General features: G+C 35.4%; 1 protein-coding gene across 2 annotated transcripts in view; it reads left to right on the top strand.

Moving 5' to 3' along the window:
• Positions 1-12,890, top strand: part of DNAI4 (dynein axonemal intermediate chain 4) — an 89,840-nt gene that overhangs the window by 74,873 nt on the left and 2,077 nt on the right. For both annotated transcript variants that reach the window (XM_081818597.1, XM_081818596.1), the window contains 3 exons: positions 3,781-3,879; positions 4,736-4,962; positions 6,904-7,060. In XM_081818597.1, coding sequence (XP_081674723.1) covers positions 3,781-3,879; positions 4,736-4,962; positions 6,904-7,060 — 483 coding nt within the window. The remainder of the gene's footprint in view (positions 1-3,780; positions 3,880-4,735; positions 4,963-6,903; positions 7,061-12,890) is intronic.

Here is a 12,890-nt window from a genome sequence, read left to right as displayed (position 1 = left end):
TCTTTAATTCCTACTACTAGTAATTTGTGTCTTCTCTCTTCTTTCTCTTTTTTTTAGTCTGGCTAGAAATTTATCAATGTTATTGATCTCAAAGAACCAGCTTTTGATTTCTCTGTATTTCACTATTGTTCTTCTGTTTTCTATATAATTGATTTCTAATTTGATCTTTTATTTTCTTCTACTGTGGTTTTATTTGCTCTTCTTTTTCTGGCTTCTTAAAGTGGAAGCTGGGATCATTGATTTGTGACTTTTCTTCTTTTATAATAGACGCATTTGTGCTATAATTTCTCTCTAAATACTGCTTTGGCAGCATCCCACAAACTCTAATATGTTGTATTTTCATTTTCGTTCTATTCAGAATACTTTCTAATTTCTCCTTTGATTTCTTTTTTGATGGGTGGATTATTGAGAAGCATGCTATTTAGTTTTTAAATATTTGGTACTTTGCCAAGGATCTTTCTGTTACTGATTTCTAATTCAATAACATCATGATCAGAGAATGAACTCTTTATACTGAATCCTTTTGAATTTATTGAGATTTGTTTTAAAGCCCAGAAAGTGATATTTACATGTAAATTTCACTGTGCACTTCAGAAAAATATATATTCTGTTGCTGTTGGGTGGAATGTTCTATGAATGACAATCATGTTAGAGTGGTTGAAAGTGTTGTTCGAGTTGACTATATCCTTGCTGATTTTCTTCTGTCAGTTATTAAGAGAGAGGTACTGAAGTCTCTGGCCATAACTGGGGATTTTTCTATTTTTTCCTTGTAATTCTATCAGTTTTTAGCTTGATGCTTTGTTTTAGATATATAAATGTGTAGGATTGTTATGTTCTCTTGATTAATCAACTCTCTTATCATTGTAAAGTGGCTTTGTTTATAACTGGTAATATTATTTACTCTGAAATCAACTTAATCTGATATTAATGCAGGCACCCAGCATTCTTTCAACTAGTGTTAGCATGCTTTTATTAAATTAAGTTTTTATGTAAATTCTTGTTAATGTACAGTGTGATACTAGTTTCAGGTATAGAATTTAGTGATTCAGCACTTACATACAACACCTGGTGTTCATCACAACTAGTGCCTTCCTTAATACCCATCATCTATTTAACTCATCCCCCTACCCATCTCCCCTCTGGTAACTATCAGTTTGTTCTCTATAGTTAAGAGTCTATTTCTTGGTCTTCCTCTCATTCCCCACCAACCCCCCCCCCGCCATGTTTGTTTGTTTTGTTTCCTAAATCATTTTCCATCCTTTTACATTTAACCTACGTATGTCTCTATATTTAAAGTACATTTCTTATTGGTCACATATAGTTGGGTCTTGCTTTTTTATCTAATCTTACAATGTCTGCCTTTTAATTGTGATGTTTAGACCATTTACATTTAGTTTGATTTTGATATGGTTTGGTTTGAGTCTATCATTTTGCTTCACTACTTTATTGGTGGTGGTGGAGGATGGTGGTATAATATGTCTGGCTTCCTTGGCTGGAGGTAGGACTCTGAAGGGCTATCTCAACTCCAGAACTTCTTGGAGGTTGGGCTGAGCCCTCTATTGCAACTGCATCATAGTTCAACTTAAATCTCTGCCCATTTCTGTTCCTTTCAAAGAGATGGTTGCTAAGAGAACTCCCTAATAAATCTCTTGAATGGAAATCTCAGATTTTAATAGACTGACAAAAACAACTCTAGACAGTGACCTTGATCTCTAGAGAAAGATAACCTACTTATAAATGGTGTTGGAATAATCATTATCCATATAACAATGGAATTAGACACCTACCCCATCATACACAAAAAACTTCTAGAAGAAGATGTAGGAAAACATTTCTATTACCTCAAAATAGGAAAAATTTCTTAAACAAAGCACAAAAAAATGCTAATATATAAAAAAGTTATAAGACCAGCTACATTAAAAGGAGAACTTCTGTTTATCAAAAGACACCAAAGAGGGGTGCCTGGGTGGCTCAGTCATTAAGCATCTGCCTTGGGCTCAGGTCATGATGCCAGGGTCCTGAGATTGAGCCCCACATTGGGGTCCCTGCTCAGCGGGGAGCCTGCTTCTCCCTCTCCCACTCCCCCTGCTTGTGTTCCCACTCTCTCTATCTTTCTCTCTCTCTGTCAAATACTAAGAAAGTAAAAAGGTAAACCATATACTTGGAGAAGATATTTGCAACATTTATAATAGACAAGCATATGTAATACAATATATAATATAGATATATAAATATAATATATAATTATATATAGAATATATAAAGAACTTCCTTAGAAATGAATATAAAAAATATGAGTAAAATAGTTAAGAGACATGAACAGAAGAGGAAATACAAATGGCCAGTAAACATAAAAATGTGCTCAACCTTGTTAATATTCATAAACATGGGACCTAAAACCGTTAGGTATAATTTTATACCTCATACAATGGCAAAATTTAAGATTTCTAATGTAACCCAACTGTTGATGAGAATGTGGATCAAAGGGAACTTCTTTTTTTTTTTTAAAGATTTTTATTTATTTATTTGAGAGAGAGAGGATGATAGAGAGCATGAGAGGGAGGAGGGTCAGAGGGAGAAGCAGACTCCCTGCTGAGCAGGGAGCCTGATGTGGGACTTGATCCTGGGACTCCAGGATCATGACCTGAACCGAAGGCAGTTGCTTAATCAACTGAGCCATCCAGGCACCCTCAAAGGGAACTTCTATATACTGCTGAATATAAATTGGTAATACCAGTTTGGGGAAAAATATACTTTATTGTGTTATTTAAAACTACTTATATTCCAACAAACCATGAGAGACGATGGACTCTGAAAAACAAACTGAGGGTTCTAGAGGGGAGGGGGGTGGGAGAATGGGTTAGCCTGGTGATGGGTATTAAAGAGGGCACGTTCTGCATGGAGTACTGGGTGTTATGCACAAACAATGAATCATGGAACACTACATCTAAAACTAATGATGTAATGTATGGTGATTAACATAACAATAAAAAATTTAAAAAAATTTTAAAACTACTTATATTCCATGATCTAGTAGTTGCATTCTTAAGTACTGGTACATGCTAGAGCAGTGTGTCTCAAATTTTAATGTGCATACAAATTACTTGGGAATCTTGTTAAAATGCAGATTCTGATTCGGTAGGTCTGGGGTAGGGCCTGAGATTTTGCATCTCTAAAATGCTCCCAGGTGATACTGACTTTACATAGCCAGGACATAGAGCCTGACTTTCAGAACTTTTGACTATGACTTCAGTGTAGGAAATACACTTAAAATCTCTATTTAGTGCATACATTCAGTGTTAAAAATCCATTTATTTCAATCTTTCATTCCAAGCCAGAGTCATTTCTTCAGCATTATATACATAAACAATTACTGTTAAGTCATCTGTCTTCTCTTTGACTAGTTCTAATGAAAAGAACACTTACTATTTCCCTGGATTCCATTATTAGTTCCATTATTAGGTGACTTTAAATATTGGAAATTTTCTTCCTCATTTTAAGCCAGTGTTTGTCCATTTAATTTCTAGATAGGATCTAAGTTCTTCCATCTATTCCAGCAAAGAACAAACCTGTATTTTCTTTGCATAGTAGTCCTTCAGGTAGTTTAATTATTATAAAATCATGATAGAAAGCAAAAGACAACAGACAACCATGATCAAGATAGTATTTCTAGTTTGGGTTCTAGAATTGATTTTAATAGATCTTGAGGGATCTCATTTTCTATTTAGCATATTTACTAATGTATCACAAACTAATACATTTTAATTTTTTGTGTTGTAGGATACAAATATCTATTTGGCTGGCACTGAAGAAGGTCATATTCACAAATGCTCTTGTTCGTATAATGAACAATACCTTGATACCTACAGAGGACATAAGGTTAGTTTAATTATAGTAGGTATGGAAAATTTATCTTTTAATATTTCTGAAAAAAATAGTATTATACACAGTACTTTTAACATGCAATAGATTTACAACTTCAGAGTTAACATTACCAACTTGAATTAAGTGCTTTCTTGTATGGAAACATCAATAACATGTGGGGCATCTTATTTGGCTTCTAGATAGTCTTTTTCTTTTTTTTTTGAGAGAGAGAGAGAGAGAACGCATATATGCGATCTGGGGGGTGGGGAGGGGCAGACGGAGAGGGAGTGAGAGAATCTTAAGCAGGCTCCATGCTCAGCATGGAGCCCCACACAGGCCTCAATCTCATGACTCTGACATCATGACCTGAGCTGAAGTCAGGAGTCGGATATTTAATTGACTGAGCCACTAGGCACCCCTGGCTTTTCGATATTCTTGATCTCTTCTTGCAAGTTGTGGAAGTTACAATTTTCATTTGGTTCTAAAAGACTTTGCTTATGACATGCTGATCCCAAAGTAAAAATGTGTCTGGCATATACTTATTTTCTGTATCCTTTGTGATTGTTCCATCTATGTTTTCTTCATTTTCTCCCTCATTTTAAAAAAATAATCCTTATACTCTTAAAGTAAATAAGTATAGTATGTATTAATATTTAGTTAGTATTGTAACAGCTCTATTTTTATGTTTCCATATGGCATAATTTAGGGAAGATTCTATCTATGACGTTACTCTCAGCTAAAATAATACACAATAATGTATGGTGCATAAATCTTCTAGAAAGCTTAGCATTTTAATTTGTTGGTCAGGTTTAAAATATAAGATGTTCAATATTATTTATCTATGTATTTTAATTTATTTTTCTAATTCTAGGGCCCAGTGTATAAAATAGCATGGAATCCATTTTGTCATGATGTGTTCTTAAGCTGTTCTGCAGATTGGAGTGTTATTATATGGCAACAGGAGAACACCACACCATTTTTGAGCTTTTATCCAACCACTTATGTTGTTTACGATGTTGCCTGGTCTCCAAAATCCTCCTATATATTTGCAGCTGCAAATGAGAGCAGAGTGGAGATTTGGGACCTTCATGTCAGCACGTAAGTGTTAATGTTTTTCTTGGTGATACTTCTCATAAAAGCAGTTTAAACTAAATGATACCTGATAGATTTGGTATTGGTTAGAGGGAATTGTAGTTACTTTAAAACAAGTAATAGTTTACACTGTGAGCGTCCTCTACGAGTAAAAGATATATGCCAGGATGCTATATTCATTTTAGCTACTTAGACCATATGTGTTTTTAAAAATATTTAAATGAAAGTAGGTCATCTTATCTATCTCAAACTTTTACAGGCTGATATGAGTTATGATAGCTACCTTGAATTTTCATTGCCTACTTTATAGAAGAATGGAGAGAGGAACTTGTTTGTTTTTAACTGAAGATTTTCTGCAATAAGATAAAGGGAACAAAATAATTATTTTTTACAATATTTACGTATTCTCTTACCTTGTTTTAAAACATATTCAAAAGACCATGCATTTATTTTTATTTTTTTTAAGAATCTCTTTTTTTAAGATATATTTATTTATTTATTGAGAGAGAGAGAGAGAGTGAGAGAGAGAGAGCACAAGCAGTGTGAAGGGCAGAGGGAGAACCAGACTCTCTGCTGAGCAGGGAACCTCCATGCAGGCCTGATCCAGAGACTCCGGATCGTGACCTGAGCCGAAGGCAGATGCTTAACCAACTGAGCCACCCAGGCACCCAGGGCCATGCATTTAATTAAAATTTTTAATTTAAAGGGTTACACCAAAGTTATTAGAGTGTCCTCTAGACTCATCTTTCATTTCAAAATGGAAATTTGTATAGTACAGGAATAAAGTGTTGAATGATTTTACTCCTTCAGTTGGAAAATACTGTAGATTTTTATGCTAGTTATTAGCAGAAGAATCAGGGAAATACATTCTTGCTTAAAATAAATGACAGAAAATTCAATGGGTTTATTTTTAATGGCATTTTTTCCCTAGAAGTTAATAATTTGGTAACTTTAAAATTTTGTCATGGCTTATACTATAAAACAGTTTGAACCCCAAACCAAGGATTATATCACAAAGCAATTTATGTTTGAGTATGAGATGACTAATGTATAAAATGATTACTTAACTCATCCCACTTCTGATTTTAATTTTCTTGGTAGAACTGTGGTTCTCAGGACATTTCTTCAGAAGTATGCAAGTCACTGCTTCTGTTGTTTTATGGGGCATCAGTAGATTGCTTTGGACGATGGAGAATAAAAAAAGTTCTTGTTCAAAGTATTCTTTTACGTTCCAGAGGTTCATTTGGATCAAAATATCCTTCTATTAAAAGGTATTACTACTAAGGAAGTTGTATTAGTCAGGGTTCTCCAGAGACACAGAAGCAATAAAAAGAGAGAAAGAGATTTATTTTAAGGAATTGGCTCACATGACTCTGAGGCCTGGCAAGTGCCAAGTCTGCGCTACAGGCTGGCCGGCTAGAATTTCCATCAGAAGTCCATGCTGCAGTCAGGAGTCTGAAGCAGACTGGAGGCAGTTTTATTCCACTTCAGGGACCTCGGTCTTTTCTCTTAAGGTCTTCATCAAATTGAATAAGGTCTGCCAACATTATGGAGGATAAGGGTAAGCTGCTTTATTCAAATTCTACTGCTCTAAATGTTAATTCATCTAAACAAAGCACCCGCACAGCAAAGTGTAGAGGGGTGAGTACCATAGCCTAGCCAAGTTAATACATAAAGTTAACCAGCACAGGAGCTTAAACTTATGAGTGCACATCTTAATTGTGAACTTCTTGAATTTATTTATTTGAAATTAGTTCACTGAAGAAATGAAAGTTTGATTGATTAAGGAGTTGAGAAGCCATTATTTTGATTTTGGAAACTTAAGAAGCTTATTTTGTTTTGTTTTTGTCACATGAAAGCACAGAAAATATCTGAATTTTCTTAATCTGTATACAAAAAGAATGTAATAACAACAACTGAATTTACAAAGAAAGTGTTTTATTACAGTTTGGATCCTCTCATTGTGAATGTTGCTAACCCTGGAATCAAGTTCACAACTGTTCTCTTTGCCAAACAAACAGATTGCCTTCTAGTGGGTGACAGTGATGGACAGGTTGCTGTGTATGAACTAAGAAATATGCCCTCTGCTTTGGATTCTGGCCGGGTAAGACTCAAAAGTCAAAAGTTTATGTTATTCTATGTAATTTTATGCAATTTTGTGTCATACAAGGAATTTACATTTCTTAAATATCTTAAGTGTAGTGCAAAAGGAAGAACGTAAGTCTCAAGAGTTGCTTCCTACTAAGCAGGGTGTCTACTAGGCTTATTTTCTTCGAGCCTCGTGTTTTTTCTCTGTAAAGTGAAAACAACAATGTTGTAGCATAATAACTATAAGTGTTACATGAGATAACTTTAAGTTGTGCCTAGTATACTGTTGGGATTTAATAATTGTTGAATATAGCTGAAGAAGTTTACTGCAAATATTCAAAGACTTTTACAAGAAATGATAATATTTTAGATATTATCCAATGTTCCCGAAATAGGCATTTGTTTTTTTGTTTCTGTAGTGTTATCCTGTTCCCTTACTCTGATCTTCAAATATGAAAACTTTGTTGTAAAACTTTTTTTTTTTTTTTTAAGATTTTATTTATTTATTTGAGACAGAGAGAATGAGAGAGAACACATGAGAGAGAGAAGGGTCAGAGGGAGAAGCAGACTCCCCACGGAGAAGGGAGCCTGATGCGGGACTCGATCCCGGGACTCCAGGATCATGACCTGAGCCGAAGGCAGTCGCTTAACCAACTGAGCCACCCAGGCGCCCTGTTGTAAAACTTTGACAAGCCATCAGTATCACTAGATGCCCGTTATTTTTATTGGGCTTTTCAACTTTTTGGTTTTTAAATTTTTTATTTTATCTTTTATCTTTTAAAGATTTATTTATTTATTTGAGAGAGAGAGAACATAGCCTCTTTGCAGAGCAATTCAATAAAAGTGAAAATTCAAATACCATACAATGTCTTGCACATGTGTATTAGGAGACATGTATAAGTTAGTAATGTGAGGTTTTTTTTCCTTTCTTTTTTCCTTTGTCTTTAATATTTCTTTTGTACATGGAGATGATTACTCAGTCTACTTTTGCTTAAAATGTTCACATTCAAATATTTTATAAAATTTTTAAAATCTTAGTTCATCTTAAGCTCTTACATTTAGATAATATATTTTATTATTCTGTTTATAAGTCCAACAAATTTTAATACATACTTTTAATAAGCTTTTGCAACAATTAAGTTCCTTTAAATCCTTTAAGTTTAATTTATAAATTTAATATAGATTTTTAAGTACTTCAATTGTCTTATGGGCAAGCAAATCTGATACTTAAGGAATTCTTGTTAATTTAATAAATTTTAAATGTTGAATATGCAACCATGTTCATCAAGGATATTGGTCTGTAATTCTCCTTTTTTTTTTTTTTAAAGATTTTATTTATTTGAGAGAGAGAATGAGAGAGAGAGAGAACATGAGAGGGGGGAGGGTCAGAGGGAGGAGCAGACTCCCCGCTGAGCAGGGAGCCCGATGCGGGACTCGATCCCGGGACTCCAGGATCATGACCCGAGCCGAAGGCAGTTGCTTAACCAACTGAGCCACCCAGGCGCCCCTGTAATTCTCCTTTTTGATGGGGTCTTTGTCTGGTTTTGGGATCAAGGTAATGGTGGCCTCATAATACGAGTTTGGAAGTTTTCTGGGTAATAGACATTGGGGAGGGTGTGTGCTATGGTGAGCGTTGTGAATTGTGTAAGACTGTTGAATCACAGACCTGTACCTCTGAAACAAATAATACATTATATGTTAAAAAGAAAAAAAAAGAAGAAGAAGATAGCAGGAAGGGAAAAATGAAGGGGGGGAATTCGGAGGGGGAGACAAACCATGAGAGGCTATGGACTCTAAGAAACAAACTGAGGGTTCTAGAGGGGAGGGGGGTGGGGGGATGGGTTAGCCTGGTGATGGGTATTAAAGAGAGCACGTACTGAATGGAGCACTGGGTGTTATACACAAACAATGAATCATGGAACACTACATCAAAAACTAATGATGTAATGTATGGTGATTAACATAACATAATTAAAAAAGATAAAAAAAATAAAGTAAATGTTGAATATGATGAATCTTAAATTTTCTTAAATGTGCCAGTGCTTTTTACAAATTAATAATATTTCAATCTACAATCACAAGTCTAAATCAATTACCCAATTACACATTTAAATTAGAATCACAAATTTATTTGCGATACAATCTAATAATGGCAAATTCTCTTATAAATAATGAATATTTAAAATGCCAAATATATACAAGTTTCTTAATACAAAAAATATTAAAATTATCTGCTTGATTTGCTGCATATTTTCTATATACAATTATTATTCTTCTCAGGGTAAAAATAGGTTTTCCCAATTAAGAAACAAATGAAGCATTCCAAATAGTTTTGGAGAGTATTTTCTTAACTGGCTGACATGCATATTGACTGTGGACATTTAAGGAGATTTTCCTAACTACCTTAAAGTTTTTATTTAAATTCCAGTTAGTTAACATACAGTGTAATATTAATTTCAGGTGTAGAATTTAGTGATTCAACACTTCCATACATGACCTGGTGCTCATCACAAATACATGCCTTAAATCCCATCACCCATTTAACCCATCCCATCACCCCCACCCACCTCCCCTCTAGTAACCATTGTTCTCTATAATTAAGAGTTTGTTTCTTGGATTGCCTCTCTCTCTCTTTTTTTCCCTATGCTCATTTGTTTTGTTTCTTAAATTTCACACGAGTGAAATCATATGGTATTTGTCTTTCTCTCACTGACTTATTTTGCTTAGTATAATACTCTGTAGCTCCATCCATATCGTTGCAAATGGCAAGATTTCATTCTTTGTAATGCAAACTGGTGCAACTCTGGAAAATAGTATGGAGGCTCCTCAAAAAGTTAAAAATAGAAGTACCCTACGATCTGGCAATTGCACTACTAGATGTATACCCAAAGAATACAGAAACACTAATTCAAAGGAATACATGCACCCAGAGGTTTATAGCAGCATTACCTACAATAGCCAAATTATGGAAACAGCCCTAATGTCCATCGACTGTTGGATGGATAAACATGTGTTATATATATACATTAGAAACATCTTTTATTTTGAGCAATGTGCTCTGAGAGCAGAAGGCTAAGCTGTGAGTCTGAACATTTTTGACAAATGTGTGTGTGTGGGGGCGCCTGGGTGGCTCAGTTGGTTGGGCGACTGCCTTCGGCTCAGGTCATGATCCTGGAGTCCCGGGATCGAGTCCCGCATTGGGCTCCCTGCTCAGCGGGGAGTCTGCTTCTCCCTCTGACCCTCCCCCCTCTCATGTGCTCTCTCTCTCTCATTCTCTCTCTCAAATAAATAAAATCTTTAAAAAAAAAATGTGTGTGTGTGTATATGTGTGTTGTATGTATGTTAATGATTTTAATGCTGGTAAGCAAAATTTCCTTGTAACAAATATATCCCATACATTAATAATAAATGCAGTTTCCTGATACAAATATGTTTTTCATACTTTCGGTCATTATATTTTAAAGGTTCAGAGTTATTTTTCAGGGAGATTCAACAAAAACCTATTAATCAGATTTTGTATTACTTACAGCCAAACACAAGTTTACCTGATACAACTCTGAACTTTTCAGAGAATTATAATCAAATAGTAATTTGAAGTTTTAAAGTAATTAATGTCAAACCATTATTTCCTATCAAGGTATCTTATCAAGTAACATTGTGTCCTATAATTTCTCCATTAATTTTAACCAAGGGTGAATCAAAATTTTGGAAGGCTTATGTTTTCATTCTATAGGAAAAATGTACACCAAATTTATAATAAAGGCTGCCTCTGGGAAGGGAGGGATGAGGGAAGAACAGGATTAAGGATGGGTACAAAGGGAACATCCACAGGAATACTGGTTTTATAAGGGCAAAGTACCAGATAACACATGCACCAGGTGTGCGGATCAGGGTCCATTGGTGGAAACCCATTGAGGTATATCAAGGACCATGGTATAGGTATAGGACCATGACTCCCTCTTGTCTCTACATTGCCCATCATCCTCTGTGGCCTTGCACTGCTGGAGAAGAGCCTTGATCCTTGGGCTGTGGATGTTTTAAGCAAAATGATTTCTGAAACTCTGGCACCTCCCTGATGTGTTCAAGGACCAGAATATTTTTGTGATATGACATAGTAGAACACTCCTGTCCTACCAACTCAGGGTTTGTGGCTAGGGGTAACATCAGCCTGATGCCTGGCATGATCAGGAGTATAGGGTCCAAGCTTTGCAGTGATAACTTTGTGATGTAGCTAGTTGTCAACAGGATTTACCACCACATTAGCATTATTGTTTGTTGAAGCACCACCTCCTCTTCTGGTGGGTTGTGGTTGGTTGCTGGGTCTAAGTCTTGCATTGAGCAGAATTATAGTTTAAGTACTTGGCAGAAGCTAATTTCAATGGGGCATTGCACAAAGCAACTTTTTTTTCTGGAGGTAGCCTGTGGAGAATCACTCCTGGATACTATTTCTATTCTTATGTTTCAGTATATAAATGTTTGCCATCTTTTTCTCTGTAGTTTGGGTATTTACGTATAGACAGTTCATTCATTCAACAGATATCTACTGAGTATGTACTATGTGACAGGGTCTGTTTTAGGTGCTAAGGATACAATAGTGAACAGATTACAGTAGTGATCTGTGTTAGTCCAAGTGAGAGACTGAACTAGAAAGAGATGGGTTTGAGAAGAAGCTTGGCAACTGATTTTGTGTCAAGACTTGAAGGATGGGGAATGTCATCCTTAGTAGAGGCTAAAAGACAGGACTGACTTATGTAATACCATCTCAGGTGTTTATAACTCTTCAGAGTTTGTAAAACACTTTTACATACATTAGTTCATTCAACTCTTATAATAATTTTTAGAAGTGGTTGTTAATATTTCTATTATACGTTCAAGGAAACTAAGATTCCCAGATATCAGTGATTTTCTTAAGATCACCTTCACTGTGTAGTAGAGAAAACTCTGGTGTTCTGCTTCCAATTCCATCTTTTCACAGTATCTTTCTTAAAAACTCATCTTCCATCTTTGGTTTCATCCTCTTACAGATTATTATTTTACCCCTTTGGTACAAAGATCATTATTATTAAATTAAATATAAAATCCTGAAATTCAGATATTTAACTCTCTCTAAATCAAGCACTGTAGGTCAGGAAAGAGTTTAAGATACCATTAATATCACAAGCTATTTTACAGATGAGAAAACTGAGGTTTAGATATTAAAGCTAAACAGGAGCTGTCAAAATGATCCCTTAACAACATCCAAATGGCCAACAGACACATGAAAAAGTGCTCAACAGCCCTCAGCATCAGGGAAATACAAATCAAAACCTCAATGAGATACCACCTCACACCAATCAGAATGGCTAAAATTAACAAGTCAGGAAACAGCAGATGTTGGCGAGGATGCGGAGAAAGGGGAACCCTCTTACACTGTTGGTGGGACTACAAGCTGGTGCAGCCACCCTGGAAAACATTATGGAGGTTCCTCAAAAAGTTGAAAATAGAGCTACTGTACAAACCCAGCAATTGCACTACTGGGTATTTACCCCAAAGATACAAATGTAGTGATCTGAAGGGGCACCTGCACCCCAATGTTTATAGCAGCAATGTCTACAATAGCCAAACTATGGAAAGAGCCTAGATGTCCATCAACAGATGAATGGATAAAGAAGATGTGGTATATATATACAATGGAATATTATGCAGCCATCAAAACCCCCCGAAATCTTGCTATTTGCAGCCATCAAAAAACCCCGACGTGGATGGAACTAGAGGGTATTATGCTAAGTGAAATAAGTCAATCATAGAAAGACAAATATCATATGATCTCACTGATATGAGGAATTTGAGAAACAAGACAGAGGATC

This window comes from Leptonychotes weddellii, chromosome 4 (assembly GCF_054177405.1).
Source record: "Leptonychotes weddellii isolate Sample4059 chromosome 4, ASM5417740v2, whole genome shotgun sequence".
Classification (NCBI taxonomy): Eukaryota; Metazoa; Chordata; class Mammalia; order Carnivora; family Phocidae; genus Leptonychotes; species Leptonychotes weddellii.
This window is presented reverse-complemented; position numbering and strand designations above follow the sequence as displayed.